Source organism: Choloepus didactylus (assembly GCF_015220235.1).
Source record: "Choloepus didactylus isolate mChoDid1 chromosome 11 unlocalized genomic scaffold, mChoDid1.pri SUPER_11_unloc6, whole genome shotgun sequence".
Lineage (NCBI taxonomy): Eukaryota > Metazoa > Chordata > Mammalia > Pilosa > Megalonychidae > Choloepus > Choloepus didactylus.
This window is the reverse complement of record NW_023637583.1, coordinates 440734-457079: the sequence shown is the minus strand read 5'-3', so window position 1 is coordinate 457079 and position 16346 is coordinate 440734. Positions and strand designations below refer to the sequence as shown.

General features: G+C 36.5%; 1 protein-coding gene across 1 annotated transcript; it reads right to left on the bottom strand.

Moving 5' to 3' along the window:
* Nucleotides 1–713: 713 nt before the first annotated feature.
* On the bottom strand, nucleotides 714–1651 carry LOC119524734 (olfactory receptor 2G6-like). The gene is given in 2 exon segments (XM_037823407.1): nucleotides 714–943; nucleotides 946–1651. Coding segments are annotated over 2 exon segments (936 nt in total).
* Between the last annotated feature and the right edge of the window lie 14695 nt (nucleotides 1652–16346).

The window sequence follows — 16346 nt, the reverse complement described above, 5'->3', positions numbered from 1 at the left end:
ATGCCGCTTTTACTCAACTTTTAAATCTGTCAATGGAAAGGGGAATGAATCTAAAAGCTGCATGCATCAGTCTGCTAAAAGCAATCTAACTTATTTTATTACTTCACTAAGATAATAGAATTGATATTTCAATCCCAGAATTTTGTGGAAGCAAGATGTCATTACTCATTTGAGTTTTCTTTCTCAAGTTTCAAATTTCTCAATACAGCAGGACTTTTCTATTATGTGGCCTAACCTGATGTGGGAAAATAGTTTTTTATAACCTCAGTGTGACTTGCATATATAATACCTCTCAAAAAATAGAAATAGTTCTAAGTAACATTTGCTAGGGAGCATATACTGTATTATGAACCAACTTTCTCATCTCAGATGGTGTCTTAAGAAAGCTAGAAAAAAACAGGTAACATTTTAGTTGTGCTTAAGAAATTAATAGAGGATTAACATGGAGACAAGTACTCTAAGGAGAAACAGTGGGTACATGAAAATTGATGCTCTTATTAAAGAACAAGAAAGTTTTCTGTAGATACAGCATAGGATTTTGGGATTCCTGAGAGGGATGTTTGAGAAGAATGTACAATATTGTGAATCAAGTAGTTTAAATCCCTTGTAGGATTCCAGGCCATTTAAAATTCTTAGTGGCATTGTACAAAAGGAAAGTAATAGAAAAAATAATACTTGGGATAAGTAAAGCCCTCTAAGATTATTCCCATAGCTCATAACAGAAAAACATTCCCAATTATTAGTGCCCTCAAGGCCCCTTTTACATCCTTGTTTCTCAGAGTGTAGATAATGGGATTTAAGAGTGGGGTGACTATGGTATAGGAAAGGGAGACAAACTTCCCCTGGTTTTTGGAGCTACTTTTAGCTGGCTGAAGATACATAAAGATGGTGGTCCCATAGAAAATGATGACCACAACCAGGTGGGAAGAACAGGTCCCAAAAGCTTTTGATGTCCTGTGGCTGATTTGATCCTCAGCACAGCTTGGGTTATAAAGCCATAGGAGACTAAGATGAGTGACACAGGGACAACAAGGACAATTACACTGGATACAAAGAGCTCTGCCTCATTGAAAGTTGTGTCCACACAGGCCAATTTGATGAGCACTGGCACCTCACAGAAGATGTGGTCCAATTTGTGGTGATCACAGAGGGGCAGCTGCATGGTAAGGGAGCACTGAATTAGGGAGGCGATGAGGCCACTGATCCATGCTAGGCCAGCCAGGATTGCACAGAGTTGAGGATGCATAATGGAAGTATAGTGAAGAGGTTGACAGACAGCAGCATAGCGGTCATAGGCCATGACTGCCAAGAGAATACACTCACAGGAACCCAACCACATGGCCACATAAAGCTGGGCTACACATCCACCATAGCTCATGGTCTTGTCTTTCTTGCCCATGGTAATCAGCAAGTGAGGGGCAATACTTGTTGTGAAGCAGATGTCCACACAAGAAATTTTGCTGAGGAAAAAGTACATTGGAGTATGGAGTTTAGGGTCTGTACAGGAAACCAAAATGATAGCAGTATTCCCCAGAAAGTTCAAGATGTAGAAGACCAAAATAATGACAAATATGATCCTTTCAAGCTGGGGCTGATCTGAGAATCCCAGAAGAATAAATCCTTTTTGAGAACTATTGATGGTTTCCTCCATTGTCTTGCAGCTTTCAGTTCACAAAAAGATTGATATTCTGGGGTTAGGGTTATGAGCTCAGCATTGGTAATCCCAAATTGTTTCCACAATGATTATATTCCTTTAATATCACACTATCATATTATAAACAATCTATAACAATTTTCTTAACATATATTTCTTTGGAGGGGATACCTACCCTTCTATTTTCCTTGACTAGGAACTTATTCTACTGAGAGCAAATTGTAAACATCATCAAAAGTTTCTCTTGTTTCAATCTATAATTCAACTGAGAATGATATGCCTTATTTTTCCCTCTTACAGAAGCATCCATGTAGATAGACTGATATTCATCTGTGAGACAATATTCTATCAGTTTTGATTTTGTACTCTCAGAATAGTATAAAATCACAAATATTTAAATTATAGTATGGCAGACAAGTATGAAGGCAGCACTAGTATAGATGGCATTTTGGTATTGTGGGGAGAGAGTACAGTTTATGTGTTGGTAGTGCTGGTTTGGAGTGAGATGTCGGAAGAGGGCATCTCTGAAGGGATTATAGTGGGATGAAAGGAATGGAGAAGTACATCAAAATCAAATAACAGCAACCTGATGTCCACATGGGGTTTTGGACAATGACATTAGCTGCATGCAGAATTGGATACTTAAGTTAAATGCCCAAAGAACTGTATCACCTAAACATGGTGCTATCTCTCCTTCAATTCACACCTCCTTTCCTTCATTTTTCTCTTTTCCATTATTTTTCAGTTTTTCTGTCTCACAACTAATAATGGTTTGAACATTTTCGGGCAGTATAAGAAGTAGGTTGCCTTTTATAGATAATTGAAGGAAAACTTTGCATTTTTGTCTTTTCAAGACCCAAATGTGGAAATTTTAGTTTTAGAAATAGTTTTAATGCTGATTATAGTCAATAATGCTTCATTTTTCTAGCAAATTTTCTAGAACAAATCACATTTTAGTATAGAATATTTGAAAAAGAAAGAAAACGTAAACAAAAAATAGCATTCACTCATAATATCTTTCACATAAGATCACTGCTAACTCCTTGTTGTACTAAGACAAACAGCTTAGTGATTTTAAAAGACCAACTTTCACCAGTAGCTTCTGCATTCATCATCTGTATCCCAACTGATAAGTCAAATTCCTAACCAATGTTTATATTTATTACTTTTAAAGGGCATAACTCTTTAAATTGGTCGTTGACAAATCATGTAGTCAAAATCCTGTAAAATAAATGTTTGTCAATTGCTCTTTTGAGATACACACAAACACACACACATTTACACACACAAAACACACCAAAATACCAAATTTGGGTTTAGATTTGCCTTATAAATAGAATGTGACTTTATATATTTTTAAAGACTGTATACACTTCCATCATGTGGTAGATATTTCTTAATAATAGGTTTAACATATGTTACTAAAGTTGTTTACATTTTATTACAATAAAAATTAATATCACAAATGTTTAAATGCATTTATTTATATCTTGACTCATTTACTTGCAAAAACTTCCAGAAATAGAAATAATTGTCCAAATATATGATAAAAATATAACATAGACTGCAAACTGTACATAAGTCATACAATAAATGCTTATGCCTGGTGTATATGAAAAATGCTCATCTCAACAAATCTTAGACAAATAAAATTCAGTATTTTTAAACTTTTAATATAATTGATGAAAATCTTCATTTTGATATTTATTTAAAGGTGAAGTCATTTATTTTTTTATTTCTATTATGTTTTTCTTTGACTATTCCCGTACTTTGCCAATTTTACACATATATTTGAACATTAAAATATTTATTCATTCATTAGAACAACTTGTTTTAATGACCCCTTGTTTTTCTTTTCTATGCAAACATTTTCTTATATATTTATATAAGTATTTACCAATATTTAAAAGTTTCAAAGTTATCTTGCCAGATAACTAATGAAAATATGGCACAGAATGTGTAAATAAAACCTGCATTAATATTACCCCATACATATTATTGTTTATATATGTGTATATAATTACATCAGAAACTAAATCAAAATCAAAATAAATGAGACAAATGAGTAAAAGACAAGACTAAGAAAAATTAGAAATAATTATCCACATCTGACTATGAGCATCACAGTCATAACATTTGCTCTATCTGATCATTAATAATGGAAAGGTAGATTATCATGTACTTGTACAACTATATTTAAAAATCTCTGTGGTCAGAAGATGTGGAATTTAAGACTAATCTTTCTTTAAGGCATTGAGGAAACAAACTAGTGCAAACTCCCTGTTTGAGCAAGGAAACATGAAATAAAGAAGTCTCTATTTGCACCTGGATCAATTAGGAGAAAGGAAAAACAAAACATTAAGCCCAATAAGAACTTTATTCATACCCTATGTTACTTGTTACAAGTTTTGCTCATAAGCATAGTTAAGATGGAAAGCAGTTACCTTCCTGAAGCTAAACACTGAATGCATCCACTAGCTATTCATGTACTGAGAAAGCAGTAAAATTAAAAAAAATTATGAAATTATGAACACATGTATAAATATATATACACAAATATACATGTACACATATACTCATATGCATGTGTGCATATGTGTGTTTAGTTTGCCAATGTCTCATAACCTCCTCTAACCCTGGCAGGTCCCATTTCCCATCATCCCCTGCCTGGACCTCTGACGGAGCCACCTAATAACCTTGTGAACACTTTACCCCATTTTTCTCATTAACCACAGAGGCATGCAGGACAAAACTTGTCAAATATAAATTAGGAAGTTCTGGGTATTGATAGGAGACATTAGATCTGAAAATCTCAATCTTTATACTCCTATTCTAAGAACATATAATAAACAACCAGTGGAAAGGAAAGGTGATACCTGCATTGAAAGGGAAAACAAAGAAGGCCCTTCAACTACAGATGACATGAAAAGGAAAAAAAGACAATTCAATTCAGATAATTATGGACAGACAAGGAGAAGTGATGCCTAGACAACAGAAAGACATGAAATGAGAATTGAATTGTGAGGAAATAATTTGAAGAAAATAAGACAGAATAAGCTGTATAGTTGCTTCATAGGGTGTAAGTGGCAGTAAAATCCTATTTAAGATTTATTACTCAAATATTAAAAGCTTATAGTTAAAGATACAGGAATAAACATTAAGATAAAATATTGATCAAAATTGAACAAAGAAGGAAAATTTGAAAAATATTCTATAAGCTATCCTCTTCTTGCTTATGCTAGAGAACTGATAGAGACTAGGTACCATGTTAAAGGCACTAAGGATATGTTATTAAAGTAACATTATAAAGATAATAGAAAAAAGTATACAAATTTTCTTTAACATCAGAAAATAATTTTAAAGTATAACACATAGGAGGTGTGGCAAGATGGCAGAGTGGTGAGGTGTAGGTTTTAGTTACCCCTCCAGGGCAGTAGATAGAAAGCCAGGAACTGCATGGACCAGACACCAGAGAGCAATTTAACTTTGGGCATACTTCATACAACACTCATGAACACATGGAACAGCTGATATCAGTGAAATCTGTGAGTTCTCATGGCCATGGGACCCATGCCGCTCCCTGCCAGGCTCAGTCCCATGGGAGGAGGGGCCATCAGTGTTGGGAATGATGAGGAGAACTGAAGTTGTGGCTCTGACTGAAAACTCAAACTGCTGATCCAAAATCCAAACAGATAGACTGAGACCAGACACTGGAGAATCAAGGAGCAGTCAGCTTGGCATAGAGGAGAAAGGACTAGCAAAAACAGCAAAATAAAATCCCTAAAATAAAAACAGAGATTTTTGGAGTTCTGATGAACATAGACTGGAAAAGGGCAGGGCTCAAAGAGAGTCAGGCTTGTATGCACATCCGGAGGGCCAGTTTCCTTGTCTGAAGAGCTGGTTTCCCTGCTTTCTTGATTGTTCTTAAATGGTTTTAATCTCCTTGTCTTAGCATTTCAATAGCCCGTTAGATCTGCAAGGAAGGCCCCTATATTTTTATCTTTTTTTTCTCTTTGTCAAAAACAATTATTCCAAGAAGCCCATTATAGAAAGACTCAAAGTTTTGCAATTTGGACCCAGATGAGAGCAGAGCTAAGAGAGCTCTGAGACACAAAGCAGTAAGTCCAGTGGCTGAGAAAATACACTAAACACCACAACTTCCCAAGAAAAGGGGGGGCGTCACATTACAGCAATGTTCCTAGTGGGCTGGGAACACTCCTGTCCTGTGCCAGCACCAGAGCCCAGATCTGCCACAAATATCCCAGAGAGACAGGAATTGTTTCCAACAACACAGGCACACACCACAGTATCAGGCATGGACAATAGCCTTTCTCACACCCTTAGATAATTGTCCCAGAGCTGGGAAGGCAGAGCTATATGAAAAGGGGGAAATTAACACACCCAATTCAGCCATCCATTCATCAGACTGGGAATGCCTATACACAGACCTGCAGCCCAGAGTGACCCTTGGGGGACAGTGTTCACCTGTGATGTAGCACAGTTGTCCCTCAGCAAAGGACCTGGGAGTGCATGGCTTGGAAGATGGACCCACACACAAGTCCCAGGGACCATACACCAATACCAAGGACTTGTGGGTCAGTGGCAGAAAAATAAGTGACAAGACTGAACTGAAGGTTTGGACTATTGCAACAGCTTTAAATCTCCAGGAACACCTGGGAGATTTGATTATTAAAGCTGCATCCCCTCCCTAACTGCTCAGACAAATGCCCCATATGCAGGGAAGGCAACACCAAATACACATGCAAGCTTGGTGCACCAATTGGACCCCACAAGACTTGCACCCCCAATTACCACAAAGATAAAATGGAGCAGAACTGGCTCAAGGGGAATAGGTGGCTCATGGACACCACCAGGTTGTTAGAGAAAGTGTATTCCATGAAGCTATAGATCTGACAAACTAGAGATAGGTTTTGAATCAGTCCACATATACTAAAATAATGCTATCAAGTTAAACAAAGGCCAAGAGACCAAAAACAACAGAAAGTTTTAAAGCATATGGAAAAACTGGTTGATATGGGTAACCCAAGACCAAACACCCAAATCAAAAGAACAAAGGAGACAAAGTACTTGAAGCAATTAATCAAAGAACTAAAGAAAAATAGCATGGCGCAGGATATAAATGATATGAAGAAGAGCATGGCACAGGATTTAAAGGATGTGAAGAATAACCTAAAAGAGCATAAAGAAGAAATTGCAAGAGTAAATAAAAGAAGATGAACTTATGGAAATAAAAGAAACTGTTGACCAAATTAAAAAGATTCTGGATACTCATAGTAGAAGACTAGAGGAAGCTGTCACATGAATCAGTGACATAGAGGACAGTGGAATGGAAAATGAAAGAACAAAAGAAGGAATGGGGAAAAATTGAAAAAATCAAAATGGACCTCAGGGATATGATAGATAATATAAAACATCCAAATATAAGACTCATTGGTGTTCCAGAAGGGGAACAGATGGGCAAAGGTCTAAGAAAAGTATTCAAAGAAATTTTGGGGGAAAACTTCCCAAATCTTCTAAACACCATAAATAAACAAATCATAAATGCCCAGCAAACTCCAAATAGAATAAATCCAAATAAACCCACTCTGATACATATTCTGATCAGAGTGTCAAACATTGAAGAGAAGGAGCAAGTTCTGAAAGCAGCAAGAGAAAAGCAATTCATCACATACAAAGGAAACAGTATAAGACTAAGTAGTGACTACCCAGTAGCCACCATGGAGATAAGAATTCAGTGGCATGGCATATTTAAAATTCTGAGAGAGAAAAATTGCCAAACAAGAATTTTTTATCCAGCAAAGCTCTCCTTCAATTTTGAGGGAGAGCTTAAATTTTTCACAGAAGTACAAATGCTGAGAGAATTTGCTAACAAGAGACCTGTCCTACATGAGATGTTAAAGGAAGCCATACAGAGAAACAAAGAAAAGAGAGAGAGAGATGGAAAATGGTTCAGCACTAAAGAGATTCAGTATGGGTGTGTTAAAGGACATTAAGAGAGAGGGGTAAGAATTATGCCTGACAAACACAAGCCAAAGGATAAGATGGCTGATTCAAGAAATGCCTTCCCTGTAATAATGTTGCATGTAAATGGATTAAACACCCCAATCAAAAGATATAGTTTGGAAAAATGGATCAAAAAAATGAACCATCATGTCCCAGAAGGGGAAGAAAAGGGTAAAGGTCTAGGAAGAGTATTCAAAGAAATTGTTGGGGAAAACTTCCCAAATCTTCAAAACAACATAAATACACAAATCATAAATGCTCAGCGAACTCCAAATAGAATAAATCCAAAAAAACCCACTCTGAGACATATACTGATCACACTGTCAAACACAGAAGAGAAGGAGCAAGTTCTGAAAGCAGCAAGAGAAAAGCAATTCACCACATACAAAGGAAACAGCATAAGACTAAGTAGTGACTACTCAGCAGCCACCATGGAGGCAAGAAGGCAGTGGCACGATATATTTAAAATTCTGAGTGAGAGGAATTTCCAGCCAAGAATACTTTATCCAGCAAAGCTCTCCTTCAAATTTGAGGGAGAGCTTAAATTTTTCACAGACAAACAAATGCTGAGAGAATTTGCTAACAAGAGACCTGCCCTATTGGAGATACCAAAGGGAGCCCTACAGACAGAGAAACAAAGACAGGACAGAGAGACTTGGAGAAAGGTTCAGTACTAAAGAGATTCGGTATGGGTACAATAAAGGATATTAATAGAGAGAGGGAAAAATATGGCAAACATAATCCAAAGGATAAGATGGCCGATTCAAGAAATGCCTTCACGGTTTTAACGTTGAATGTAAATGGATTAAACTCCCCAATTAAAAGATATAGATTCGCAGAATGGATCAAAAAAAATGAACCATCAATATGTTGCATACAAGAGACTCATCTTAGACACAGGGACACAAAGAAACTGAAAGTGAAAGGATGGAAAAAAATATTTCATGCAAGCTACAGCCAAAAGAAAGCAGGTGTAGCAATATTAATCTCAGATAAAATAGACTTCAAATGCAGGGATGTTTTGAGAGACAAAGAAGGCCACTACATACTAATAAAAGGGGCATTCAGCAAGAAGAAATAACAATCGTAAATGTCTATGCACCCAATCAAGGTGCCACAAAATACATGAGAGAAACACTGGCAAAACTAAAGGAAGCAATTGATGTTTCCACAATAATTGTGGGAGACTTCAACACATCACTCTCTCCTATAGATAGATCAACCAGACAGAAGACCAATAAGGAAATTGAAAACCTAAACAATCTGATAAATGAATTAGATTTAACAGACATCTACAGGACATTACATCCCAAATCACCAGGATACACATACTTTTCTAGTGCTCATGGAACTTTCTCCAGAATAGATCATATGCTGGGACATAAAACAAGCCTCAATAAATTTAAAAAGATTGAAATTATTCAAAGTACATTCTCTGACCACAATGGAATACAATTAGAAGTCAATAACCATCAGAGACTTAGAAAATTCACAAATACCTGGAGGTTAAACAACACACTCCTAAACAATCAGTGGGTTAAAGAAGAAATAGCAAGAGAAATTGCTAAATATATAGAGACGAATGAAAATGAGAACACAACATACCAAAACCTATGGGATGCAGCAAAAGCAGTGCTAAGGGGGAAATTTATAGCATTAAATGCATATATTAAAAAGGAAGAAAGAGCCAAAATCAAAGAACTAATGGATCAACTGAAGAAGCTAGAAAATGAACAGCAAACCAATCCTAAACCAAGTACAAGAAAAGAAATAACAAGGATTAAATCAGAAATAAATGACATAGAGAAAAAAAAAAACAATAGAGAGGATAAATATCACCAAAAGTTGGTTCTTTGAGAAGATCAACAAGATTGACAAGCCCCTAGCTAGACTGACAAAATCAAAAAGAGAGAAGACCCATATAAACAAAATAATGAATGAAAAAGGTGACATAACTGCAGATCCTGAAGAAATTAAAAACATTATAAGAGGATATTATGAACAACTGTATGGCAACAAACTGGATAATGTAGAAGAAATGGACAATTTCCTGGAAACATATGAACAACCTAGACTGACCAGGGAAGAAATAGAAGACCTCAACCAACCCATCACAAGCAAAGAGATCCAATCAGTCATCAAAAATCTTCCCACAAATAAATGCCCAGGGCCAGATGGCTTCACAGGGGAATTCTACCAAACTTTCCAGAAAGAACTGACACCAATCTTACTCAAACTCTTTCAAAACATTGAAAAAAATGGAACACTACCTAACTCATTTTATGAAGCTAACATCAATCTAATACCAAAACCAGGCAAAGATGCTACAAAAAAGGAAAACTACCGGCCAATCTCCCTAATGAATATAGATGCAAAAATCCTCAACAAAATACTTGCAAATCGAATCCAAAGACACATTAAAAAAATCATACACCATGACCAAGTGGGGTTCATTCCAGGCATGCAAGGATGGTTCAACATAAGAAAAACAATCAATGTATTACAACACATTAAAAACTCGAAAGGGAAAAATCAATTGATCATCTCAATAGATGCTGAAAAAGCATTTGACAAAATCCAACATCCCTTTTTGATAAAAACACTTCAAAAGGTAGGAATTGAAGGAAACTTCCTCAACATGATAAAGAGCATATTCGAAAAACCCACAGCCAGCATAGTACTCAATGGTGAGAGACTGAAAGCCTTCCCTCTAAGATCAGGAACAAGACAAGGATGCCCGCTGACACCACTGTTATTCAACATTGTGCTGGAAGTGCTAGCCAGGGCAATCCGGCAAGACAAAGCAATAAAAGGCATCCAAATTGGAAAAGAAGAAGTAAAACTGTCATTGTTTGCAGATGATATGATCTTATATCTAGAAAACCCTGAGAAATCAATGATACACCTACTTGAGCTAATAAACAAATTTAGCAAAGTAGCGGGATACAAGGTTAATGCACATAAGTCAGGAATGTTTCTATATGCTAGAAATGAACAAACTGAAGAGACACTCAAGAAAAAGATACCATTTTCAATAGCAACTGAAAAAATCAAGTACCTAGGAATAAACTTAACCAAAGATGTAAAAGACCTATACAAAGAAAACTACATAACTCTACTAAAAGAAACAGAAGGGGACCTTAAAAGATGGAAAAATATTCCATGTTCATGGATAGGAAGGCTAAATGTCATTAAGATGTCAATTCTACCCAAACTCATCTACAGATTCAATGCAATCCCAATCAAAATTCCAACAACCTACTTTGCAGACTTGGAAAAGCTAGTTATCAAATTTATTTGGAAAGGGAAGATGCCTCGAATTGCTAAAGACACTCTAAAAAAGAAAAACGAAGTGGGAGGACTTACACTCCCTGACTTTGAAGCTTATTATAAAGCCACAGTTGCCAAAACAGCATGGTACTGGCACAAAGATAGACATATAGATCAATGGAATCGAATTGAGAATTCGGAGATAGACCCTCAGATCTATGGCCGACTGATCTTTGATAAGGCCCCCAAAGTCACCGAACTGAGCCATAATGGTCTTTTCAACAAATGGGGCTCGGAGAGTTGGATATCCATATCCAAAAGAATGAAAGAGGACCCCTACCTCACCCCCCACACAAAAATTAACTCAAAATGGACCAAAGATCTCAATATAAAAGAAAGTACCATTAAACTCCTAGAAGATAATGTAGGAAAACATCTTCAAGACCTTGTATTAGGAGGCCACTTCCTAGACTTTACACCCAAAGCACAAGCAACAAAAGAGAAAATAGATAAATGGGAACTCCTCAAGCTTAGAAGTTTCTGTACCTCAAAGGAATTTCTCAAACAGGTAAAGAGGCAGCCAACTCAATGGGAAAAAATTTTTGGAAACCATGTATCTGACAAAAGACTGATATCTTGCATATACAAAGAAATCCTACAACTCAATGACAATAGTACAGACAGCCCAATTATAAAATGGGCAAAAGATATGAAAAGACAGTTCTCTGAAGAGGAAATACAAATGGCCAAGAAACACATGAAAAAATGTTCAGCTTCACTAGCTATTAGAGAGATGCAAATTAAGACCACAATGAGATACCATCTAACACCGATTAGAATGGCTGCCATTAAACAAACAGGAAACTACAAATGCTGGAGGGGATGTGGAGAAATTGGAACTCTTATTCATTGTTGGTGGGACTGTATAATGGTTCAGCCACTCTGGAAGTCAGTCTGGCAGTTCCTTAGAAAACTAGATATAGAGTTACCATTCGATCCAGCGATTGCACTTCTCGGTATATACCCGGAAGATCGGAAAGCAGTGACACGAACAGATATCTGCACGCCAATGTTCATAGCAGCATTATTCACAATTGCCAAGAGATGGAAACAACCCAAATGTCCTTCAAGAGATGAGTGGATAAATAAAATGTGGTATATACACACGATGGAATACTACGCGGCAGTAAGAAGGAACGATCTGGTGAAACATATGACAACATGGATGAACCTTGAAGACATAATGCTGAGCGAAATAAGCCAGGCACAAAAAGAGAAATATTATATGCTACCACTAATGTGAACTTTGAAAAATGTAAAACAAATGGTTTATAATGTAGAATGTAGGGGAACTAGCAATAGAGAGCAATTAAGGAAGGGGGAACAATAATCCAAGAAGAACAGATAAGCTATTTAACGTTCTGGGGATGCCCAGAAATGACTATGGTCTGTTAATTTCTGATGGATGTAGTAGGAACAAGTTCACTGAAATGTTGCTATATTAGGTAACTTTCTTGGGGTAAAGTAGGAACATGTTGGAAGTTAAGCAGTTATCTTAGGTTAGTTGTCTTTTTCTTACTCCCTTGTTATGGTCTCTTTGAAATGTTCTTTTATTGTATGTTTGTTTTCTTTTTAACTTTTTTTTTCATACAGTTGATTTAAAAAAGAAGGGAAAGTTAAAAAAAAAAAAAAAAGGAAAAAGACAAACAAGGAAAAAAAAAAAAAAGATGTAGTGCCCCCTTGAGGAGCCTGTGGAGAATGCAGGGGTATTCGCCTACCCCACCTCCATGGTTGCTAACATGACCACAGACATAGGGGACTGGTGGTTTGATGGGTTGAGCCCTCTACCATAAGTTTTACACTTGGGAAGACGGTTGCTGCAAAGGAGAGGCTAGGCCTCCCTGTATTTGTGCCTAAGAGTCTCCTCCTGAATGCCTCTTTGTTGCTCAGATGTGGCCCTCTCTCTCTGGCTAAGCCAACTTGAAAGGTGAAATCACTGCCCTCCCCCCTACGTGGGATCAGACACCCAGGGAAGTGAATCTCCCTGGCAACGTGGAATATGACTCCCGGGGAGGAATGTAGACCCGGCATCGTGGGATGGAGAACATCTTCTTGACCAAAAGGGGGATGTGAAAGGAAATGAAATAAGCTTCAGTGGCAGAGAGATTCCAAAACGAGCCGAGAGATCACTCTGGTGGGCACTCTTACGCACACTTTAGACAACCTTTTTTAGGTTCTAAAGAATTGGGGTAGCTGGTGGTGGATACCTGAAACTATTAAACTACAACCCAGAACCCATGAATCTCGAAGACAGTTGTATAAAAATGTAGCTTATGAGGGGTGACAGTGGGATTGGGAATGCCATTAGGACCAAACTCCACTTTGTCTTGTTTATGGATGGATGTGTAGAAAAGTAGGGGAAGGAAACAAACAGACAAAGGTACCCAGTGTTCTTTTTTACTTCAATTGCTCTTTTTCACTCTAATTATTATTCTTGTTATTTTTGTGTGTGTGCTAATGAAGGTGTCAGGGATTGATTTAGGTGATGAATGTACAACTATGTAATGGTACTGTAAACAATCGAAAGTACAATTTGTTTTGTATGACTGCGTGGTATGTGAATATATCTCAATAAAATGATGATTAAAAAAAATAAAAGTATAAAATAAAATGATAAATAAATAAAATAATTTAAAAAAAAATGAACCATCAATATTTTGCAGACAAGAGACTCATATAAACAAAATAATGAATGAGAAAGATGACATTAGTGCAGATCCTGAAGAAATTAAAAAAATAAAGGAGGATACTGTGAACAACTATATGCCACTGAACCATACAATGTGGAGGAAATAGACAATTTCCTGGAAACATATGAGCAACATCTACTGACCAGAGAAGAAATAGAAGACCGCAACCAGTCAATCACAAGGAAAGAAATTCAATTAGTCATCAAAATGCTTCCCACAAATAAATGCCCAGGGACAGGCAGATTCAAAGGGGAATTCTACCAAAATTTCCAAAAAGAACTGACACCAAACTTAAACTCTTAAACTCTTTCAAAACTTCAAAGAAATGGAACACTACTTAACTCATTTTATGAAGTTAACATCAATCTAATACCAAAATCCAGCAAAGATGTTACAAAAAAGGAAAATTGCAGGCTTATCTGTCTGATGAATATAGATGCAAAAGTTCTCAACAAAATACTTGCAAATCGAAACCAAAGACACATTAAAAAAATCATACTTCATGACCAAGTGGAGTTCATTCCAGGCATGCAAGGAAGGTTCACCATAAGAAAATCAATGTACTATAACACATTAATAAATGAAAAGAGAAAAATCAAATGGTAAACTCAATAGATGCTGAAAAAGCATTCAACGAAATCCAATATCCCTTTTTGATAAAAACACTTCATAAGGTAGGAATTGAAGGAAACCTCCTCCATATAAAGAGCATTTATGATAAACAAACAGCCAGCATAGTACTCAATGATGAGAGACTGAATGCCTTCCCTCTAAAATCAGGAACATGTCAAGGATGCCTGCTGTCACCACTGTTATTCAACAGTGTGCCAGAAGTGCTAGCCAGGGCAATCTGGCAAGACAAAGAAATAAAAGGCATCCAAAATGAAAGGAATAAGTAAAACTGTGATTGCAGATGATATGATCTTATATATGGAAAACCCAGAGAAATCAATGACACAGCTATTAGACCTAATAAATTTAGCAAAGCAGCAGGATACAAGATTAATGCACATAACTCAGCAATGTCTGTATATGCTAGAAAGGAACAAATTGAAGACACTCAAGGAAAAGTTACAATTTTCAATAGCAACTAAAAAAATCAAGTACATAGGAATAAACTTAATCATAGATATAAAAGACCTATACAAAGAAAACTACATATCTCTACTAAAATAAATAGAAAGGGACCTTAAAAGATGGAAAAATATTCCCTACTCATGCACAGGAAGGCTAAATGTCACTAAGATGTCAATTCTATCCAAACTCATCTACAGATTCAATGCAATCCCAATCAAAATTCCAACAACCTAATTTACAGACTTGGAAAAGTCAGTTATCAAATTTATTTGGAAAGGGAAGATGCCTTGAATTGCTAAAAACACTCTAAAGAAGAAAAATGAAGTGGGAGGACTTACACTCCCTGACTTTGAAGCTTATTATAAAGTCACAGTTGTCAAAACAGCATGGCACTGGCACAAAGATAGACAAATTGATCAATGGAATTGAGTTGAGATTCAGAGTTAGATACCCAGATCTATGGCTGACTGATATTTGATAAGGCCCCCAAAGCCACTGAAATGGGACATAACAGTCTTTTCAACAAATGGGGCTGGGAGAGTTGGATATCCATATCCAAAAGAATGAAAGAGGGCCCCTAACTCACACTCTACACACAAATTAACTCAAAGTGGATCAAAGATCTCAATATAAAAGACAGTACCATAAAACTCCTAGAAGATAATGTAGGGAAAAATCTCCAAGACCTTGTATTAGGCAGCCACTTCCTAGACTTTACACCCAAAACACAAGCAACAAAAGTAAAAATAGGCAAATGGGAACTTCTCAAGCTTAAAAGTTTCTGCACCTCAAAGGATTTTGTTAAAAAGGTGAAGAGGCAGCCAAATCAATGGGAAAAAGTATTTGGAAACCATGTATCTGACAAAAGACTGATATCTTGCATAGATAAAGAAATCCTACAACTCAATGACAATAGTACAGACAACCCAATTATAAAATGGGCAAAAGATATGAAAAGAGTCCTCTGAAGAGGAAATACAAATGGCCAAGGAACACGCAAAAAAGTGTTCAGCTTCTCTAGCTATTAGAGAGATGAAAATTAAGACCACAATGAGATACGATCTCACACCAATTAGAATGGCTGCCATTAAACAAACAGGAAACTATAAATGCTAGAGAATATGTGGAAATTGGAACTCTTAATCATTGTTGTTGGGACTGTACAATGGTTCAGCCACTCTGGAAGTTGGTCTGGCATTTCCTTAGAAAACTTGTTATAAAGTTACCCTTTGAACCAGCAATTGCCCATCTTGGTGTATACACAGAAGACCTGAAAGCAGTGACATGAACAGATATCTGCATGCCAATGTTCATAGCAGCATCATGCAGTTTCCAAGAGATGGAAACAGCTCAACTGTCCTTCCACAGATGAGTGGGTAAATAAAATGTGGTATATACTCACAATGGATTACTACACACCTGTAACAAGGAATGATGCCATGAAACATATGTCAATGTGGATGAACCTTGAAGACATAATGCTGAGAAAAATAAGCCAGGCACAAAAAGAGAAATATTATATGCTGCCAATAATGTGAACAGTGAAAAATGTAAAACAAATGGTGTATAAT